The sequence below is a fragment of the Ranitomeya variabilis genome, chromosome 1, assembly GCF_051348905.1.
Source record: "Ranitomeya variabilis isolate aRanVar5 chromosome 1, aRanVar5.hap1, whole genome shotgun sequence".
Classification (NCBI taxonomy): Eukaryota; Metazoa; Chordata; class Amphibia; order Anura; family Dendrobatidae; genus Ranitomeya; species Ranitomeya variabilis.
Genome location: NC_135232.1, coordinates 650,091,756 through 650,112,366, shown reverse-complemented (window position 1 = coordinate 650,112,366; position 20,611 = coordinate 650,091,756). Strand labels below are relative to the sequence as shown.

General features: G+C 43.8%; 1 protein-coding gene across 4 annotated transcripts in view; it reads right to left on the bottom strand.

Moving 5' to 3' along the window:
* The window catches only part of RAB15 (RAB15, member RAS oncogene family), a 112,785-nt gene that overhangs the window by 38,306 nt on the left and 53,868 nt on the right, over positions 1-20,611 (bottom strand). For all 4 annotated transcript variants that reach the window (XR_013215560.1, XR_013215561.1, XM_077262469.1 and 1 more), the window contains one exon: positions 17,929-18,006. Coding sequence is in view for 2 of the 4 variants with exons in the window: in XM_077262469.1 (XP_077118584.1) it covers positions 17,929-18,006 (78 nt within the window). In the remaining 2 variants the exon portion in view is untranslated. The remainder of the gene's footprint in view (positions 1-17,928; positions 18,007-20,611) is intronic.

Sequence of the window (20,611 nt, the reverse complement as noted above, 5' to 3'; positions counted from 1 at the left end):
TGTAAAGGGAATCGATCACAAATTTCAATTTCTGAACTACTTCGCTGTTCACATGGACATTACTTCCAGGCATTAAAGTGAATCCATCATCAGATTTCACAATGAAAACTGTATAGATTATTAAAAAGATCACAGACTAGATGAGGCTGATGTGCATACGTTCAAAATTCACATCAGAATGGCTGCATAACCCTAAAGATAGGGTTGAACTCCTACAATGTTTTTACAAAAGGATTATACAGCTATTCTAACATGGACATTGAAAGCAAGTACAACAGCCCAAAAACCCTATTTAATAATGTATGCAGTATGTATTGTGAAATCTGGTGACAGATCCCCTTTAACTTAATGCTAAATTCCAAATTTCATGCATGTAGTATTAAAGAGTAATTTTATTTATATTTTCTCCATAAATCAAAAGTAGATCTGGAAATAAGATACTTTGTAATATTTCCTCTTACGGAAATCAGATTCCTTCTCCTCCTGGACTGATCATTCTGAATTCATGGGTAAAATCTGTCTCCAGCGAATACAGAGTTACTCGCACCCCAAAAGAAATCCAGCGAATTCTGCGCTCCCAAATCCCATCCTCCCTTCTGAGCCCCAGTGTGTCTAAACCACATTTAGCATCCACATGTTTGGCATTTTTGTAGCGATGAGAGCCCGCCTAACTTACGGGTCCATGTCTCCAGAAGCATGTGTTGGGCACAATGTACTGGGTCACTACAACAGCAGTTTGCATTTTCACTCGGTAACATCCACTACTGCTTGTTTCTGGAAAACAGCCATGGAGTCTGTCACGGGGTCCTTCTCTGGTACCACACAATCAACAGAGCCAGCGAAGAGTGAACAATTCCAAGCCCTTTATTTAGGCAAAAATACGAAAGGTCCATATACGATCCACCACACAAAGGATAAAATAGTCCAGAACATGAATGCAGTTCAGTAACAGGATAAAAGTCCAACAATCCAGCAGACAGAGGATAACATAGTCCATATACTCTTCTTTCTCTCGGTGATGCTGTGAACACATCATCATTCCACACAGATATAAACATAAGCGTCAGTTAAATAGATACACAAGGCGACTCTATAGCAAATGACTAATCTTGGAGAATAAAGAGTCAAAAACTGGCCTAAAGAATAACTTTACAACAATATTTATTTAGAATTCAACTTGCATGTAAAAACATACGTAGTACAAATAGCAAAACCATGTTACAAATAGTACTCTATGATTGTATCCACAAGTGCAACCAGTGCACCAGGTTCACAGAACGGGACAATAGTATGATGATATATTTGTCAAATTGCGGCAAATGATTATTTATGATCACTACGCTTGTGCAGATGGGTCTAATGTGTGATTACCTAAACTAGCTCCTACCGTAGCGCAATGCTACTGGCCTTATCCCGCTACACACAAAGACACCCCGCAATGTGACAATGTAAATAAAGGTAAAAAGATTAATTACCCATGGATGTCCACAAACGGCCCGTCTGGATCCTGGTTAATTACCCCAATGCGCGTTTCGCGTTATGTGTGACCGCTTCCTCAGTCACATTGCGGGGTGTCTTTGTGTGTAGCGGGATAAGGCCAGTAGCATTGCGCTACGGTAGGAGCTAGTTTAGGTAATCACACATTAGACCCATCTGCACAAGCATAGTGATCATAAATAATCATTTGCCGCAATTTGACAAATATATCATCATACTATTGTCCCTGTTGTGAAATTGGATTCTGGGCTCCCCCGGTGGCCACTTGTGGAATTTAACTTGTGCATCATCCCCTCTGTTCACCTGCTCCTATCAGGATGTGGGAGTCGCTATATAACCTTGCTCCTCTGTCAGTTTCATGCCGGTCAACAATGTAATCAGTAGCCTTTCTGTGCTTGTTCCTGCTACTAGACAACTCCCAGCTAAGTTGGACTTTTGTCCTTGTGTGTTTTTGCATTTTGTTCCTGTTCACAGCTGCTGTTTCGTTACTGTGTCTGGAAAGCTCTTGTGAGCGGAAATTGCCACTCTGGTGTTATGAGTTAATGCTAGAGTCTTAAAGTAATTTCTGGATGGTGTTTTGATAGGGTTTTCTGCTGACCATGAAAGTGCCCTTTCTGTCTTCATGCTATCTAGTAAGCGGACCTCGATTTTGCTAAACCTATTTTCATGCTACGTTTGTCATTTCATCTTAAATCACCGCCAATATATGTGGGGGCCTCTGTCTGCCTTTTGGGAAAATTTCTCTAGAGGTGAGCCAGGACTGTCTTTCCCTCTGCTAGGATTAGGTAGTTCTCCGGCTGGCGCTGGGCATCTAGGGATAAAAAAACGTAGGCATGCTACCCGGCCACTTCTAGTTGTGCGGCAGGTTTAGTTCATGGTCAGTATAGCAGCCATCTTCCAAGAGCTAGTTCTCATATATGCTGGGCTATGTTCTCTCGCCATTGAGAATCATGACAGTTTGACCGGCCCAAAAAAGGGTTAAATTACTGGCTGAGAAAGGAGAGAAAAAAGAAGTCTGCTACAATTTTTTTTTTTTTATTTTTTTTCCCTCTAGTTCTGAGTGTGCTCTTAATTGAATCACTTACTAGTCTGCCTATACTGCAGCCTTCCTCTCTTCCTCTCCTTCTAATCCTTGAATGGCTCTGTGTTCACCTGTTTCAAATGGATCTTCAGAGTGTAGCTACAGGTTTGAATAATCTCGCCACAAAGGTACAAAATTTGCAAGATTTTGTTGTTCATGCACCTATGTCTGAGCCTAGAATTCCTTTGCCTGAATTCTTCTCGGGGAATAGATCTCACTTTCAAAATTTTAAAAATAATTGCAAATTGTTTTTGTCCCTGAAGTCTCGCTCTGCCGGAGACCCTGCACAGCAGGTCAGGATTGTAATTTCCTTGCTCCGGGGCGACCCTCAAGACTGGGCTTTTGCATTGGCACCAGGGAATCCTGCGTTGCTCAATGTGGATGCGTTTTTTCTGGCCTTGGGGTTGCTTTATGAGGAACCTCATTTAGAGCTTCAGGCGGAAAAGGCCTTGATGTCCTTGTCTCAGGGGCAAGATGAAGCTGAAATATACTGCCAAAAATTCCGCAAATGGTCTGTGCTTACTCAGTGGAATGAGTGCGCCCTGGCGGCGATTTTCAGAGAAGGTCTCTCTGATGCCATTAAGGATGTTATGGTGGGGTTCCCTGTGCCTGCGAGTCTGAATGAGTCCATGACGATGGCTATTCAGATCGATAGGCGTCTGCGGGAGCGCAACCCTGTGCACCATTTGGCGGTGTCTACTGAGAAAACGCCAGAAAATATGCAATGTGATAGAATTCTGTCCAGAAGCGAGCGGCAGAATTTTAGACGAAAAAATGGGTTGTGCTTCTATTGTGGTGATTCAACTCATGTTATATCAGCATGCTTTAAGCGTACTAAGAAGCCTGACAAGTCTGTTTCAATTAGCACTTTACAGTCTAAGTTTATTCTATCTGTGACCCTGATTTGTTCTTTGTCATCTATTACCGCGGACGCCTATGTCGACTCTGGCGCTGCTTTGAGTCTTATGGATTGGTCCTTTGCCAAACGCTGTGGGTATGATTTGGAGCCATTGGAGGCTCCGATACCTCTGAAAGGGATTGACTCCACCCCATTGGCTAGTAATAAACCACAATACTGGACACAAGTGACTATGCGTGTTAATCCGGATCACCAGGAGGTTATTCGCTTTCTGGTGCTGTATAATCTACATGATGTTTTGGTGCTGGGATTGCCATGGCTGCAATCTCATAACCCAGTCCTCGACTGGAGAGCTATGTCTGTGTTAAGCTGGGGATGTAAAGGAACTCATGGGGACGTACCTTTGGTTTCCATTTCATCATCTATTCCCTCTGAGATTCCTGAATTCTTGTCTGACTTTCGTGACGTTTTTGAAGAACCCAAGGTTGGTTCACTACCTCCGCACCGGGAGTGCGATTGTGCCATAGACTTGATCCCGGGTAGTAAATACCCTAAGGGTCGTTTATTTAATCTGTCTGTGCCTGAACACGCTGCTATGCGAGAATATATAAAGGAGTCCTTGGAAAAGGGACATATTCGTCCTTCGTCATCTCCCTTAGGAGCCGGTTTTTTCTTTGTGTCTAAGAAAGACGGCTCTTTGAGGCCGTGTATTGATTATCGACTTTTGAATAAAATCACGGTTAAATATCAATATCCGTTACCACTGCTTACTGATTTGTTTGCTCGTATAAAGGGGGCCAAGTGGTTCTCTAAGATTGATCTCCGTGGGGCGTATAATTTGGTGCGAATCAAGCAGGGGGATGAGTGGAAAACCGCATTTAATACGCCCGAGGGCCATTTTGAGTATTTGGTGATGCCTTTTGGTCTTTCAAATGCCCCTTCAGTCTTCCAGTCCTTTATGCATGACATTTTCCGCGATTATTTGGATAAATTTATGATTGTGTATCTGGATGATATTCTGATTTTTTCGGATGACTGGGACTCTCATGTCCAGCAGGTCAGGAGGGTTTTTCAGGTTTTGCGGTCTAATTCCTTGTGTGTGAAGGGTTCTAAGTGTGTTTTTGGGGTTCAGAAGATTTCCTTCTTGGGATACATTTTTTCCCCCTCTTCCATCGAGATGGATCCTGTCAAGGTTCAGGCTATTGGTGATTGGACACAACCCTCTTCTCTTAAGAGTCTTCAGAAATTTTTGGGCTTTGCTAACTTTTATCGTCGATTTATTGCTGGTTTTTCTGATGTTGTAAAACCATTGACTGATTTGACTAAGAAGGGTGCTGATGTTGCTGATTGGTCCCCTGATGCTGTGGAGGCCTTTCGGGAGCTCAAGCGCCGCTTTTCTTCCGCCCCAGTGTTGCGTCAGCCTGATGTTGCTCTTCCTTTTCAGGTTGAGGTCGACGCTTCTGAAATCGGAGCTGGGGTGGTGTTGTCGCAGAGAAGTTCCGACTGCTCCGTGATGAGACCTTGTGCCTTTTTTTCCCGTAAATTTTCGCCCGCCGAGCGGAATTATGATATTGGGAATCGGGAGCTTTTGGCCATGAAGTGGGCTTTTGAGGAGTGGCGTCACTGGCTTGAGGGGGCCAGACATCAGGTGGTGGTTTTGACTGACCACAAAAATTTAATTTACCTTGAGTCTGCCAGGCGCCTGAATCCTAGACAAGCGCGCTGGTCGTTGTTTTTCTCTCGGTTTAATTTTGTGGTGTCTTACCTACCGGGTTCTAAGAATGTTAAGGCGGATGCTCTTTCTAGGAGTTTTGAGCCTGACTCCCCTGGTAATTCTGAGCCCACAGGTATCCTTAAAGATGGAGTGATATTGTCTGCCGTTTCTCCAGACCTGCGGCGGGCCTTGCAGGAGTTTCAGGCGGATAGACCTGATCGTTGCCCACCTGGTAGACTGTTTGTTCCTGATGATTGGACCAGTAGAGTCATCTCTGAGGTTCATTCTTCTGCGTTGGCAGGTCATCCTGGAATCTTTGGTACCAGGGATTTGGTGGCAAGGTCCTTCTGGTGGCCTTCCCTGTCACGAGATGTGCGAGGCTTTGTGCAGTCTTGTGACGTTTGTGCTCGGGCCAAGCCTTGTTGTTCTCGGGCTAGTGGATTGTTGTTACCCTTGCCTATCCCGAAGAGGCCTTGGACGCACATCTCGATGGATTTTATTTCGGATCTGCCTGTTTCTCAGAAGATGTCTGTCATCTGGGTGGTGTGTGACCGTTTCTCTAAGATGGTCCATCTGGTTCCCTTGCCTAAGTTGCCTTCTTCTTCCGAGTTGGTTCCTCTGTTTTTTCAAAATGTTGTTCGTTTGCATGGTATTCCGGAGAATATCGTTTCTGACAGAGGGACCCAATTCGTGTCTAGATTTTGGCGGGCATTCTGTGCTAGGATGGGCATAGATTTGTCTTTTTCGTCTGCTTTCCATCCTCAGACTAATGGCCAGACCGAGCGGACTAATCAGACCTTGGAGACATATTTGAGGTGTTTTGTGTCTGCGGATCAGGATGATTGGGTTGCTTTTTTGCCTTTGGCGGAGTTCGCCCTCAATAATCGGGCCAGCTCTGCCACCTTGGTGTCCCCGTTTTTCTGTAATTCGGGGTTTCATCCTCGATTTTCCTCCGGTCAGGTGGAATCTTCGGATTGTCCTGGAGTGGATGCTGTGGTGGAGAGGTTGCATCAGATTTGGGGGCAGGTGGTGGACAATTTGAAGTTGTCCCAGGAGAAGACTCAGCTTTTTGCCAACCGCCGTCGTCGTGTTGGTCCTCGGCTTTGTGTTGGGGACTTGGTGTGGTTGTCTTCTCGTTTTGTCCCTATGAGGGTTTCTTCTCCTAGGTTTAAGCCTCGGTTCATCGGCCCGTACAAGATATTGGAGATTCTTAACCCTGTGTCCTTCCGTTTGGACCTCCCTGCATCCTTTTCGATTCATAATGTTTTTCATCGGTCATTGTTGCGCAGGTATGAGGTACCAGCTGTGCCTTCCGTTGAGCCTCCTGCTCCGGTGTTGGTTGAGGGTGAGTTGGAGTACGTTGTGGAAAAGATCTTGGACTCTCGTGTTTCCAGACGGAAACTCCAGTATCTGGTCAAATGGAAGGGATACGGTCAGGAGGATAATTCTTGGGTCACTGCCTCTGATGTTCATGCCTCCGATCTTGTCCGTGCCTTTCATAGGGCTCATCCTGATCGCCCTGGTGGTTCTGGTGAGGGTTCGGTGCCCCCTCCTTGAGGGGGGGGTACTGTTGTGAAATTGGATTCTGGGCTCCCCCGGTGGCCACTTGTGGAATTTAACTTGTGCATCATCCCCTCTGTTCACCTGCTCCTATCAGGATGTGGGAGTCGCTATATAACCTTGCTCCTCTGTCAGTTTCATGCCGGTCAACAATGTAATCAGTAGCCTTTCTGTGCTTGTTCCTGCTACTAGACAACTCCCAGCTAAGTTGGACTTTTGTCCTTGTGTGTTTTTGCATTTTGTTCCTGTTCACAGCTGCTGTTTCGTTACTGTGTCTGGAAAGCTCTTGTGAGCGGAAATTGCCACTCTGGTGTTATGAGTTAATGCTAGAGTCTTAAAGTAATTTCTGGATGGTGTTTTGATAGGGTTTTCTGCTGACCATGAAAGTGCCCTTTCTGTCTTCATGCTATCTAGTAAGCGGACCTCGATTTTGCTAAACCTATTTTCATGCTACGTTTGTCATTTCATCTTAAATCACCGCCAATATATGTGGGGGCCTCTGTCTGCCTTTTGGGAAAATTTCTCTAGAGGTGAGCCAGGACTGTCTTTCCCTCTGCTAGGATTAGGTAGTTCTCCGGCTGGCGCTGGGCATCTAGGGATAAAAAAACGTAGGCATGCTACCCGGCCACTTCTAGTTGTGCGGCAGGTTTAGTTCATGGTCAGTATAGTTTCCATCTTCCAAGAGCTAGTTCTCATATATGCTGGGCTATGTTCTCTCGCCATTGAGAATCATGACATGTCCCGTTCTGTGAACCTGGTGCACTGGTTGCACTTGTGGATACAATCATAGAGTACTATTTGTAACATGGTTTTGCTATTTGTACTACGTATGTTTTTACATGCAAGTTGAATTCTCAATAAATATTGTTGTAAAGTTATTCTTTAGGCCAGTTTTTGACTCTTTTTTTCTCCAAGATTAATCATTCCACACAGGACTCATCTGTGTCTCACCTCCTCATTCACAGGTCAGGAGGGGGAAGGTCTCAGGGGCTCATTGTTTCAACAAGCTAGGTCAACATATCATTAGCATATTAGCAAACAATACAGTACTGTGGGGGCTGATATCAGATGGCAGCAACAGCCATTCATCAATTAGCAAATAACTCCTTCTACAAGAGAACACCATGAAAATAAGTAAAATAGAAATATACACAAAAATGATACCCACATAGCATATCACACCATCACAGAGTCAAAATCACCACTACACCTGTAGATAAATTCCCAAGGAGGTATAATTTCCAAAATGGGGTCACTTGAAGGGGCATTCTGCTCTACCACTTAGGGGCTCTGTATATGGAGTCCACAAACTATTCTAAGAAAATCTGTGCTTCAGGAGGAAAACAGTGGTCTGTCCCTCCAGAGTCTCAGTGTGGCTAAGCAGTACTGTACAGACACATATGGGAAACAAAAAAAAAAAAATTTGTAGAAAAAAATCCAGCTCACCGCAATAGAATACAATGACCATGCATGGAAAGAAGTTCATGTTAGCAGCAAACGAGCAGTATCAAAGAGGAAAAGGTATCCAGGAGCAGATCCATCGGTGAATAATTATTTTAAAACAGAAATCTTGTATAACCTGGTTAAAATTATGGTGTATTTAAATCCATTAGTTTAGAAAAAGGGCAAGTAATCCAGGAAACTCATGGCCTTGCGCGTTTCAAACCAACTGGTTCTCAATCATAGTTCAGAGTGAACATTCTGAACTATGAGTAAGCAGCATCAGTGTGTTTGAAATGCGAAAGGCCATGAGTTTCCTGGGTTACTTGCCCTTTTTCTAAACTAATATTTTTTATGCCATAATTTTAACCATGTTATACACTAATGATTTTTGTTTTTAAATAATTATTCACCAATTGATCTGTTGCTGGATACCTTTTCCTTTACCTAAGCCACAGTTGTGACTCCGACTCCTACTCTGGCTCCGACTCAGACTCCTTCATAAATGGCCAATTCGTAACAATAAATTTACTGTTGTAGAATATTAACATCGTGCTTATTCAGTTTCTCACCATCATTTAAGTAATCAGACCACTTAGAGCAAAAACTATATTTATTAGAATACAATTAGAATATAGCAAATAACTTTTATAAACTTTTCTAAACTCTTGTAAGTAAATATGCAATAAACACTGTTATGCAGTTAATAAGAAGAAATCTACAAAATTTGCCCTCAGAAAAAGTATTGCCTCTGTCAGATCCTCCTTCATGGATTGCCCTCAAATCTGATCTAATTATTTTGAGAGCAGAGAACAACCTCTCTACACTAAAGGCCCCGTCTCACATAGCGAGATCGCTAGCGAGATCGCTGCTGAGTCACAAGTTTTGTGACGCAACAGCGACCTCCATAGCGATCTCGCTATGTGTGACACGTACCAGCGATCAGGCCCCTGCTGCGAGATCGCTGGTCGTGTCGGAATGGCCTGGACCTTTTTTTGGTCGTTGAGGCCCCGCTGACATCGCTGAATCGGTGTGTGTGACACCGATCCAGCGATGTCTTCACTGGTAACCAGGGTAAACATTGGGTTACTAAGCGCAGGGCCGCGCTTAGTAACCCGATGTTTACCCTGGTTACCAAAAAAAACAAACACTACATACTCGCCTTTCGGTGTCCAGGTCCCTTGCCGTCTGCTTCCTGCTCTCACTGACTGCCGGCCGTACAGTGAGAAGTGAGAGCACAGCAGTGACGTCACCGCTGCGCTCTGCTCTCACTGTATGGCGGCACTCAGTCAGAGCAGGAAGCAGACGGCAAGGGACCTGGACACCGAAAGGCGAGTATGTAGTGTTTGTTTTTTTTGGTAACCAGGGTAAACATCGGGTTACTAAGCGCGGCCCTGCGCTTAGTAACCCGATGTTTACCCTGGTTACCCGGGTGCTGCAGGGGGACTTCGGCATCGTTGAAGACAGTTTCAACGATGCCGAAGTCGTTCCCCTGATCGTTGGTCGCTGGAGAGCGGTCTGTGTGACAGCTCCCCAGCGACCACACAGCGACTTACCAACGATCACGGCCAGGTCATATCGCTGGTCGTGATCGTTGGTAAATCGCTTAGTGAGACGGGGCCTTAACTTGGGTTGGTGGCAAAGCAGTCACCACTCGGGCAACATCTCTGACAATGTCAGGATACAGATAAATCGCTTGTTGCACTGTTATTTTTGATGAACGGTCAAATTTCTCAATTTCTTTTAGTGCACATGAAAAATTCTGCTGAAATGTACTGGCTGTGTTCTTTGATGGGGATGACTCTTCTTCTATGCGGGAACGTTTTGCACGGTCCTTGTGATCCAAATATTTTTCGAAATTAAATTCTTCATCAGTTGATGAGAGTGAAGATGTGGCAGGACGACCAAATTCTTCTTGTTCCTCCTGACTGTTCTGCAACCCTTTCATCCTTACTGCCATTTCAAACAGAGCTTCTTTTCCTTTAGTTAGCGGTTGATCATCTAGAAGAATCCGATGCATTGGGTCTACATAAACAGCTACCAAAAGAATGTTATTTTGTAATAGTAGCTCCTCTCTCCGTTTCATTGATGTAGCAATGCCACTTGCAATTAACCCTCCTCTTTGGGACAGGTGAAACATCAGGTTCTTCTACTCCTTTAAGAAAATACCTGGAGTTTAGTCCTCTGCTTGTAATTTTTTAGTCACTGTAAATGGGTGCTCTAGCAATTTTTCCAGCTCAGTCACCTGATTCCACTTAGCGTCAGTTGAGGGTTAGCCATGTCTACAAGAAAGGTTTTCAGTTCAACCAAGCGCTGAATCATTAAGTAAGTACTGCCCCATCGTGTGGCTTGATCAATAATTGCCCCTTTTCCAGCACGTCTCTTCAAAATTGAGTCAACTTTAGGAGTTCTGGCAACAGTAGCCAATTTTCTCACCTTGCCAATCAGTGCAGCAGCATGTCCTTCTGGCAGACTGTCTCTTATAGCCAGCTGTAGCATATGCACAACACCACGCATGTGATCAATGAAAGAACGTATTGACACAGTTTTAACAAGATCATCTAAACTATCATGTTGCTGTTCATCTGAAGCAACTTCAGTTTGCTCCTCAGTTACAATACTGTGTTCCTCTATTTCAAACATTTCTGTGTCTGTGGACCCAGAGTGTTCTTCTAGCTGCTGGTCACCATCATTACCCTCATTCATTAGCTTAATAGTACTTATTATATTTGAAGCATTGTCAGTTACGACAGAAAGAACTTGCTCTTTTTTAAGTTCATAGTCTTGCAGAACCTTTTCCACCAAGACCTGGAGAAACTCACTGGTGTGATGAGCTTTGGTGTCTTTTACTGCCAATGTCTTGGTAACTATTTCATTTTTGTCACAAACAAATTGGACATTGATGGCAAAATAGTTCACTCTGTGTCGTGTGCAGGCATCCATTTTAAGAAACAGAAAGCGTCCCTTGAGAGTTTTTTTAAGTTCTTCCTTTTGTTTAAAAGCTTCTTCGATTACTAATTTTCTAATACTCTCTCTCTCCAGAGAAACACCAAGCTTGCGGGCCATTTCCCCATTCAGACACATAAAAGCTGGTCATGAAAATAATGAAATAGGCACACTATCCTTTACAACAAGCTCTATGATCTGTTTTTTTAAATGTATCTACTGTCATTGTCACAGTAACTTTGTCACTGACAAAATATCTTGCAACTGATGGCTGCAAAGTTCTCTGCTCCTTTGTTTGGCTGGAAGAGCTGGGCACTGGTTCATTGGTTTGGATGCAGTCTTTCTCATCCACTGCTTTCAGTACTTCTGGATGAAAGCGCTGTAAATGTCTCTTTAGTTTAGAAGCTCTGGTAGGAGCATTTTTATCTTTGCCTGAATATGCACTGATCTTGGCTTCACAGCATGTTTTCGTCTGGATCATTTGTCATACACTGACAGACATAATGTTTTCTATCTTGAGTGATGGTGAAATGTTCAAATACAGCTGATTTAATGTGACGCTTCTTTGACATTCTCAGGTTTTTAATTCTGCATTCACAATCCAAATGACAATTGTTTTTCCTAAAAACAATTGTACAAAATTATTGCCAGGTCATACAACTGATATAGTGGTCAGTAATACTGTTATTCCTCATGTACTCACAGTTAACTGATGCAAAGTTTGTTGAAAGGATAATACTTCTTACAGTCTTCCTCTTCTGAGTAGCAGCTGTGAGATGCTTGGAAGATGCACACCTAGTAAACATCTAGTCTAGAGGAGGAGCTTTACTACTAAGAATTTGCAACACATTTTCACTTTCAGTTTCATACATTGTAAGTAGGGGGGTTGGGGCACCATGAGGTTAACCAAATATAAGATTAGATAAGGGCAGTGGAGAACAGTGACACACAAGAAGTAAGAAATGTCTCTATCTCCAGCAGAACTGCTTATCACTGTTGTTCATAGTTTGATAGAACATATATATTTGAGTAACATTTATAAAATTCATATGAAAGTTCAATTATGAAATATTAATACATTTTTTTTAAAGCTGGAGTCGGAGTCGGAGTCGGTACATTTCTACCGACTCCGACCAAAACTAACTCCGACTCCGACTCCACAGCCCTGATAAAAAGTAGAAAGAACAAAGTAGAGAAAGAAAAGGAAAAATTTAAATGAAACACTTAGAAGAAAAAAAGAGAAAAGAAAAATCAGTAGAAGAAAAAAAAAAATAAAAATGTTCACTACACTAATGTCCTACCTATATAGTTACTTGGCGCTATCTATTCTTTTTTCATTTTTTGGGGGGGAAAAGAAAAACAACAGTCATTATCAGCGTGACGTATGCTCCACTAATGCACTAGTTAAGAAATTAACAGGTGCTAATTTTTATTTTTTTTTGCATAAGAAAATCGCTACCTCCCCATCTATAAAGCCACTCTATCATTCCTTTCTTTCTTTTCTATAAGGCTATGTTCACACTTTGCGGGTTTTGCCGCGGATCCGCAGCGGATTTGACACTGTGGATCCGCAGCAGTTTTCCATGCAGGGTACAGTACAATGTTACCCTATGGAAAACAAAACCCGCTGTGCCCACGCTGCGGATTTCCGCGGGAAAAGCCGCGCGGCTTTTCTGCGGAAAAAAAGAAGGAGCATGTCATTTCTTGGTGCAGAATCGCAGCGGTTCTGCACCCATAGAAATGCATTGATCCGCTCACTTCCCGCATGGGGCTGTGCCCACGTTGCGGGAAGTTAAGCGGATAATGTGCCGATGGTACCCGGGGTGGAGGAGAGGAGACTCTCCTCCAGGCCCTGGGAACCATATTTTGGTGTAAAAAAAAAAAGAATTAAAATAAAAAATGATGCTATACTGACCTCTCAGCGCTGCCCGCGGCGTCCGGTCTCAGTTGCTGTGCGAGCAGGACCTGTGGTGACGTCACGGTCACATGACCGTGATGACGCCGCAGTCACATGACCGTGACGTCACGAAGGTCCTTGTCGGCACAGCCGCGTGCAGCGCCGGGGAGATCGCGACGTCAGAGGGTGAGTATAGCCAATTTTTATTATTTTTTACATTACTATTGATGCTGCATATTGCTGCATATGCAGCATCAATAGTACAGGAGTAATCCCGCAGCGGAAACCGCGGAACAAACCGCGATAAATCTGCAGGGATAACCGCAGCGGTTTTGCCCTGCAGATTTATCAATTCCGCTGCGGGATTAACCCGCAGAGCAAGCCGCAACGTGTGAACGTGGCCTAAGAAATTTGGACGTCACTTACACCACGACGTCCGCTACCGTAGCTAAAAAAAAAAAAAAGTCCCTTGGCGCAGCTTCTGATCAACAGTGATACTGATCAGAGTACTGTGGCCACGGTAAGAGAATGAAAAAAAAACGCAAAAAGTATGTCAAAGATACAATGTGGAGTGGTGGGATGGGGTAAAACTTTAACGGATTGGGGAACTGCACACAGCACTGGATCGCAGGAGACAGATTGCACTGGCCACCAATGATTTTTTCTCTCTCAGGTAACACAAAGGGGGTAATACTCTGAGGTAAATGTGGTACCCCGGGAGTTCGGGTACCACAGTAGTGCTGCCTTCCTCTCGGGGGGGGTAGTGCTATGCCTAGAAACAAAAGGGATCTCTTTGGCAGGTAAATCACACACACACACACACACGCACGCACACACAACACCTTCTGAATCCAGGCCAGGAGGGGGAGCTCAAAACCCTGTTTTAGGGCAGCTTCCCTGAATAAAGATCCTGGTTTGGAGGAGGAGCTAATCTAGTCTGGATCAGATAGTCTGGAGAGCAGACCGGAAAGGAGCAGAGGAGAGATTTCAGGGCTCAAGGAGGCTACAAGAGGGCCTCTGAGGAGCCAAAGCGCAGAAACCTGGTACCGGGAGCCCGAGGCTAGGGTGGAACTTTTGGACACCTAGCAGAACCGGAGGGCACAGAACTACACGTATACTGCTCAAATTAAGCCTGTGGTACAGCAGCACCCTGGAGTCACCATGCAGAGACCCCAGAAGGAACGGCTCAAGCTGCCTACCATACAGGTACCTGTCCCAGGACAAGGGAAAGGACCAGGACCTTGTTAGGACATTACAGACAGCAAGGGACTATAGCAAGCGTGCAGTGGAAGGCTCTCAACCTGACTTGCCAAGGGGATTCCACTTGTTTCCGGGCTGCCTGGATTCCTAATGTACCTGTTGCCGGTACCATGGACTGTGGCCTGCCAACTACAGGTCCTTCTCAAAAAATTAGCATATAGTGTTAAATTTCATTATTTACCATAATCTAATGATTACAATTAAACTTTCATATATTATAGATTCATTATCCACCAACTGAAATTTGTCAGGTCTTTTATTGTTTTAATACTGATGATTTTGGCATACAACTCCTGATAACCCAAAAAACCTGTCTCAATAAATTAGCATATTTCACCCGGCCAATCAAATAAAAGTGTTTTTTAATTACAAACAAAAAAACCATCAAATAATAATGTTCAGTTATGCACTCAATACTTGGTTGGGAATCCTTTGGCAGAAATGACTGCTTCAATGCGGCGTGGCATGGAGGCAATCAGCCTGTGACACTGCTGAGATGTTATGGAGGCCCAGGATGCTTCAATAGCGGCCTTAAGCTCATCCAGAGTGTTGGGTCTTGCGTCTCTCAACTTTCTCTTCACAATATCCCACAGATTCTCTATGGGGTTCAGGTCAGGAGAGTTGGCAGGCCAATTGAGCACAGTAATACCATGGTCAGTAAACCATTTACCAGTGGTTTTGGCACTGTGAGCAGGTGCCAGGTCGTGCTGAAAAATGAAATCTTCATCTCCATAAAGCATTTCAGCCGATGGAAGCATGAAGTGCTCCAAAATCTCCTGATAGCTAGCTGCATTGACCCTGCCCTTGATAAAACACAGTGGACCAACACCAGCAGCTGACATGGCACCCCACACCATCACTGACTGTGGGTACTTGACACTGGACTTCAGGCATTTTGGCATTTCCTTCTCCCCAGTCTTCCTCCAGACTCTGGCACCTTGATTTCCGAATGACATGCAAAATTTGCTTTCATCAGAAAAAAGTACTTGGGACCACTTAGCAACAGTCCAGTGCTGCTTCTCTGTAGCCCAGGTCAGGCGCTTCTGCCGCTGTTTGTGGTTCAAAAGTGGCTTTACCTGGGGAATGCGGCACCTGTAGCCCATTTCCTGCACACGCCTGTGCACGGTGGCTCTGGATGTTTCCACACCAGACTCAGTCCACTGCTTCCTCAGGTTCCCCAAGGTCTGGAATCGGTCCTTCTCCACAATCTTCCTCAGGGTCCGGTCACCTCTTCTCGTTGTACAGCGTTTTCTGCCACATTTTTGCCTTCCAACAGACTTACCATTGAGGTGCCTTGATACAGCACTCTGGGAACAGCCTATTTGTTGAGAAATTTCTTTCTGGGTCTTACCCTCTTGCTTGAGGGTGTCAATGATGGCCTTCTTGACATCTGTCAGGTCGCTAGTCTTACCCATGATGGGGGTTTTGAGTAATGAACCAGGCAGGGAGTTTTTAAAAGCCTCAGGTATCTTTTGCATGTGTTTAGAGTTAATTAGTTGATTCAGAAGATTAGGGTAATAGGTCCTTTAGAGAACCTTTTCTTGATATGCTAATTTATTGAGACAGGTTTTTTGGGTTATCAGGAGTTGTATGCCAAAATCATCAGTATTAAAACAATAAAAGACCTGACAAATTTCAGTTGGTGGATAATGAATCTATAATATATGAAAGTTTAATTGTAATCATTACATTATGGTAAATAATGAAATTTAACACTATATGCTAATTTTTTTGAGAAGGACCTGTACAGTAAATCAGGTAAAGACTCTACAACTTGTGTCCTTTACTCATTGACCGCCAAACACCATCATCACCATACACACTAGGACCCCTGGGGACCCCGCTTCACCTGTGGGAAGCGTCACCATCATTGCTGCAACAACATCCCCCAGAGGACCCCTTTAAAGCAGCGGCGGTCCCTCTATTGACCGAACACCACAGGTGGCGTCACGACAGACTTATTCACAATTCCCCTTTAAAGACCGTTCCCTTTTACAGCGAGTCCCAGGGCCACGGACCGGGTCGCAGCCACCGTGACATCCCCTTTAATAGCCGACCGTATCTGGCACCCACTACCCTGCCCTGGTGGACGACTCAGAGATAGCATGCAGAGTGGGGATATCCATTTGAAATGAACCCCTTTGGCACAGATTGGCTGACTAAGTTACTGACCAATCAGCACCAAAGGAGAGGCGAGATCTGTCTCAGACAGCACCAACAACGCATGTCACGTTTTTGGTTTTGTTTTTTTTGTTTTTTTAACAACTTTGTCGTCACATCGCTGTGGTTGACTGGTCAGAATTTTTCAGCCGATCACAATGATGGCTGACGCGGGGGTGGGTGGGTATATACACTGCAATTTGCGGGAACACAGCCTCTGCAACGCTGTATATATACACGGTGCATGTTGTGAAGGAGTTAAACGGTTAACATGTTATCCAGTAGAAGCTGATAATGACCATATTAATTTGAACCTGCCAGGTAATGCAAGAGCTCTGTGTGTAGGAGGTGTGAGTTTATCTTTAATAATAACATGCTGTTTTTCAATGGCTGATGTTCGTAGCATTAGAATTATAAAATTGGCCTAAAGAAGCAACTTAACTTATCTTAGTCGTAAGAACCTAAATTACAGATTAATGACAGTCTTATTGCCCATGAGTTTTTTATTTTTCCGTCCACATAGCCCTATGAGGGTTTGTTTTTTTGTGTAGCTTGAGTGGTGACACCATTGATTCTACCATATAGTGTGTTGAAATTGCAACAATAAAAAGTTAAATTCCACAATTTGCTTTTTGTTGTTTTTCATTTTATTTACAATGTTCACTATATGGTATAACTGACCTAGCAATATGATTCTCCAGGTCGGTACGAGTACGCAAATACCAAACGTGTATATATATATATTTTTTTTCTTATTTCTTTTGGTGAAAAATTAGGAAATTTGTAAAAAATAAAAAAATAAAAAAATTGGCTATTGTTGCCATTTCCTGAGATCTGTAACGTTTTCATTTTTCAGGATATGGGCTGTGTGAAAGCTTTGCGCCCTGAGCCGACGTCTTTTTAACGATATCATGTTGGGGTAGATAAGATGTTTTGATCACCTGTTATTGCAATGTTGCTGTGGTTAACAAAAACATTATTATAGAGTTTAGATTTTTTTTCTCATTACGCACGTTGATCTTCAGTAGACCACCAGCTGTCATGACATCCCAATCGGCACCAAGCGATCATGTCACAGGTTCACCTTTGGAAGCATGGAATGACGCGCCACCTGCCAGTGCGTATTAAATGCCACTGTCAGAGATTGACAGCGGGATTTATCTCATTAAAAGCCACGGGCTCCGCTCCACCAGCGGCTGTTAAAGGCATATGATTGTTGAATAAGAGAGAATTGGATGCTATATGAAAAATGACCCGTGGCTCAAACTCTGCTGCGAGCGTGAGCCACACATGCAAGAATTGCATCCCAGGTGCAGAGAAGATGGAAAACGTACAATTCTCCGCAGCATGCGGATTTATGCTGCGGAAATCACCATGGATTTTACAGAGTTTGCTGCAAATTTCCTGCTAAAGAATTTATATCCCATGTGAACAGACCTGTACAGTAATTTTAAGATGTTGAATTTTTAAGTTTCCGAATGTCATCAGAAAAATAGGAGTTAAAATAGACGTACCTCATCTACATCGCTGGCCCACTTCATTATATGTTGATAGGAGCGCTCGCTTGTGATGTCATATACTAGAAATATACCCTTTGGAAATAAAAAAATAAAAAAGGTAATCATAATGCAAAAAAATGTATTAACACAATAATCCAAATACAAGTTTTAAACTGAGAGAATGAATGTTTTAGGTTAAGGCTACTTTCACACTAGCGTCCTTTTGCCTATGTCGCAATGCGTCGTTTAGGAGAAAAAACGCACCCTGCAAAGTTGTCTTTTTTCCCCATAGACTTACATTAGCGATGCATTGCGACATATGGCCACACGTCGCATCCGTCGTGCGATGGATGCATCGTGTTTTGGCGGACTGTCGGCACAAAAAACCTTCCATGTAACGTTTTTTTGTGCGTCGAGTCCGCCATTTTCGACTGCGCATGCGCGGCCGAAACTCCGCCTCCTCCTCCCCGGAACTCACAATGGGCAGCGGATGCGTTGTAAGACTGCATCCGCTGCCCACCTTGTGCTACATTAACACACTGTCCGTCGGGCCAACGGTTTGCGATGGCCCGTACCGACGGACTAGTGTGAAAGTAGCCTATGATGTTTACCAGGAGGCTGCCGACAATATTGTGAAATACTGATACTTGGTAAAGATCTGACTGCAGGGACCCCCACTGATTATTAGAATAAAGGGGCTGCAGTGCTTACCTAGCAATGCATCAGTGGTGGCCAAAGTACATTGCCCCTTAGCGGTCTAATAGCGCAGCACAATGCACTATCCCACCTACTTCTAAGGTGGATGTGGCCTCTCTACCTCCTGGGTCCTTCTGTGGCTGCACAGCTAGCACCAATCGTGCATCCGCCCCTGCACTGCATCCGACTGGCTGCTGACTGTACAGGAACTGCAGAACGGCTTCATTTCAGTAGAGACCTCCACATTTATCGGAAAGCAATGGCATATCCTAGCGATAAGCCATCGCTTTTTGAGATTTGAAAATCCATTTAAAAGAGGATGTCCAGTAAGTGGACAACCCTTTGTTAAAGGGAACCTGTCACCCCCAAAGATGAGCTAAGCCCAGCAGCATCAGGGGCTTATCTACAGCATTCTGTAGATAAGCCCCCAATGTATCCTGAAAGATGAGAAAAAGATTATACTCACCTGGGTGGGCGGTCCGATCCGATAGGCGTCGCGGTCCAGCCCTGTTGAGGGCAGAGCAAAAATACTGCAGTGCGCAGGTGCCGGGAAAGGTCAGAGAGGCCCAGCACCTGCGCACTGCAGTACTTTGCTCTGCCTTCAACAGGGCAAAGTATGCCTGCGCCGGAGCCGCAGCATGAAGACAAGAAGAGGATGTCATCGCAAGAAGATGGGAGGCGCCGGACCGGACCGCGACACCTATCGGACCGGACCACAGCGGGACCGCCCCTGGGTGAGTATAATCTAACCTCTTTTTCTCATTTTTCAGGATACATCGGGGGCTTATCTACAGCATTACAGAATGCTGTAGATAAGCCCCTGATGCTGGTGGGCTTAGCTCATCTTCGATTTTCCGGGTGACAGGTTCCCTTTAAATAATAAGTGCCCTATGTTATAAAAAAAAAAAACACAAACAAAAAAAAACACACATTCACCTTTCAGACAGTCATCTTTTCAGCAAAGTCTGCCAACACTTGAGGAACAGTTACATCAAGTGAACAAACGCTATGGGCTGCAACACTACAGATTTGTCGTCCAAAACAGTTTTGTCTATGGTTAGTTTCATCAGTACAGTTTCATGTTTTTATTTTACATGGAGCACGGTTTTATTTAAGAATGGGTTGTCCAAGTAGTGACAAACGCCTTTAAAAGAGAATCTGTCAGGAGATTTTTTTCACTATGTAATCTGACAGCAGCATAATGTAGGGCTGAGACCCTGATTCCAGCAATGTATTACTTACTAGGCTGCTTGGCCCAGTTTTAATAGAATCCCTATTTGTTGTAGATATAGCAGTTCTCTGAATGCGGAGCTGTGTATAAACTCACCCACACCACTGATTGGCAGCTTTCTGTGTACACTGTCAGCAAGTCCTTTAGTGATAATCTCTGGCTGATAAAACACTAGTTTACATTGAAACTACGGCACACAGCCTATTAAGTGACACATCCCTTGGAAACAGACTCTCTTGCTCTATATTATGCTGCTCTCAGATTAAATAGCAAAAAATGGCTGCTAGATTCCCTTTAAGTCTGTGATTCTGCACCTTGCCAGATCCATGTTATGATAAAATAAATACTTAATAAGGTTTCCTTGCATATGTAACATTGCAGTAATATGTAGTAATAGTCAATGTTTTTGTTTATGCTTTTTAGATAGCAAAATTCATCCAATAGGTTAGTCCTGAAGCTAGAAAATCAGCCATGTTGGGTATTAGGGGTTAAACCGATGCAAGCAGCAGTGGCTTGTAAGAGAGACACAGAAAATCATTGCGTTTTATCGGCCATAACAAATGGTAACATTTATGGTACGTACAGCATGTCCCATTAGATTAATGGTTATAAATGAAGAATGGGGACAGGCATAATTAAATTACTAATTGCAAACTATACCATTTGGAATAATGAATGAACACACAATTTCATGATAACCAGCAAGTGAATCAAGTAAAATTTATACTAGAATGTACCAGTAATCAAAATGTGTTTTTCTAAGTGTGCACT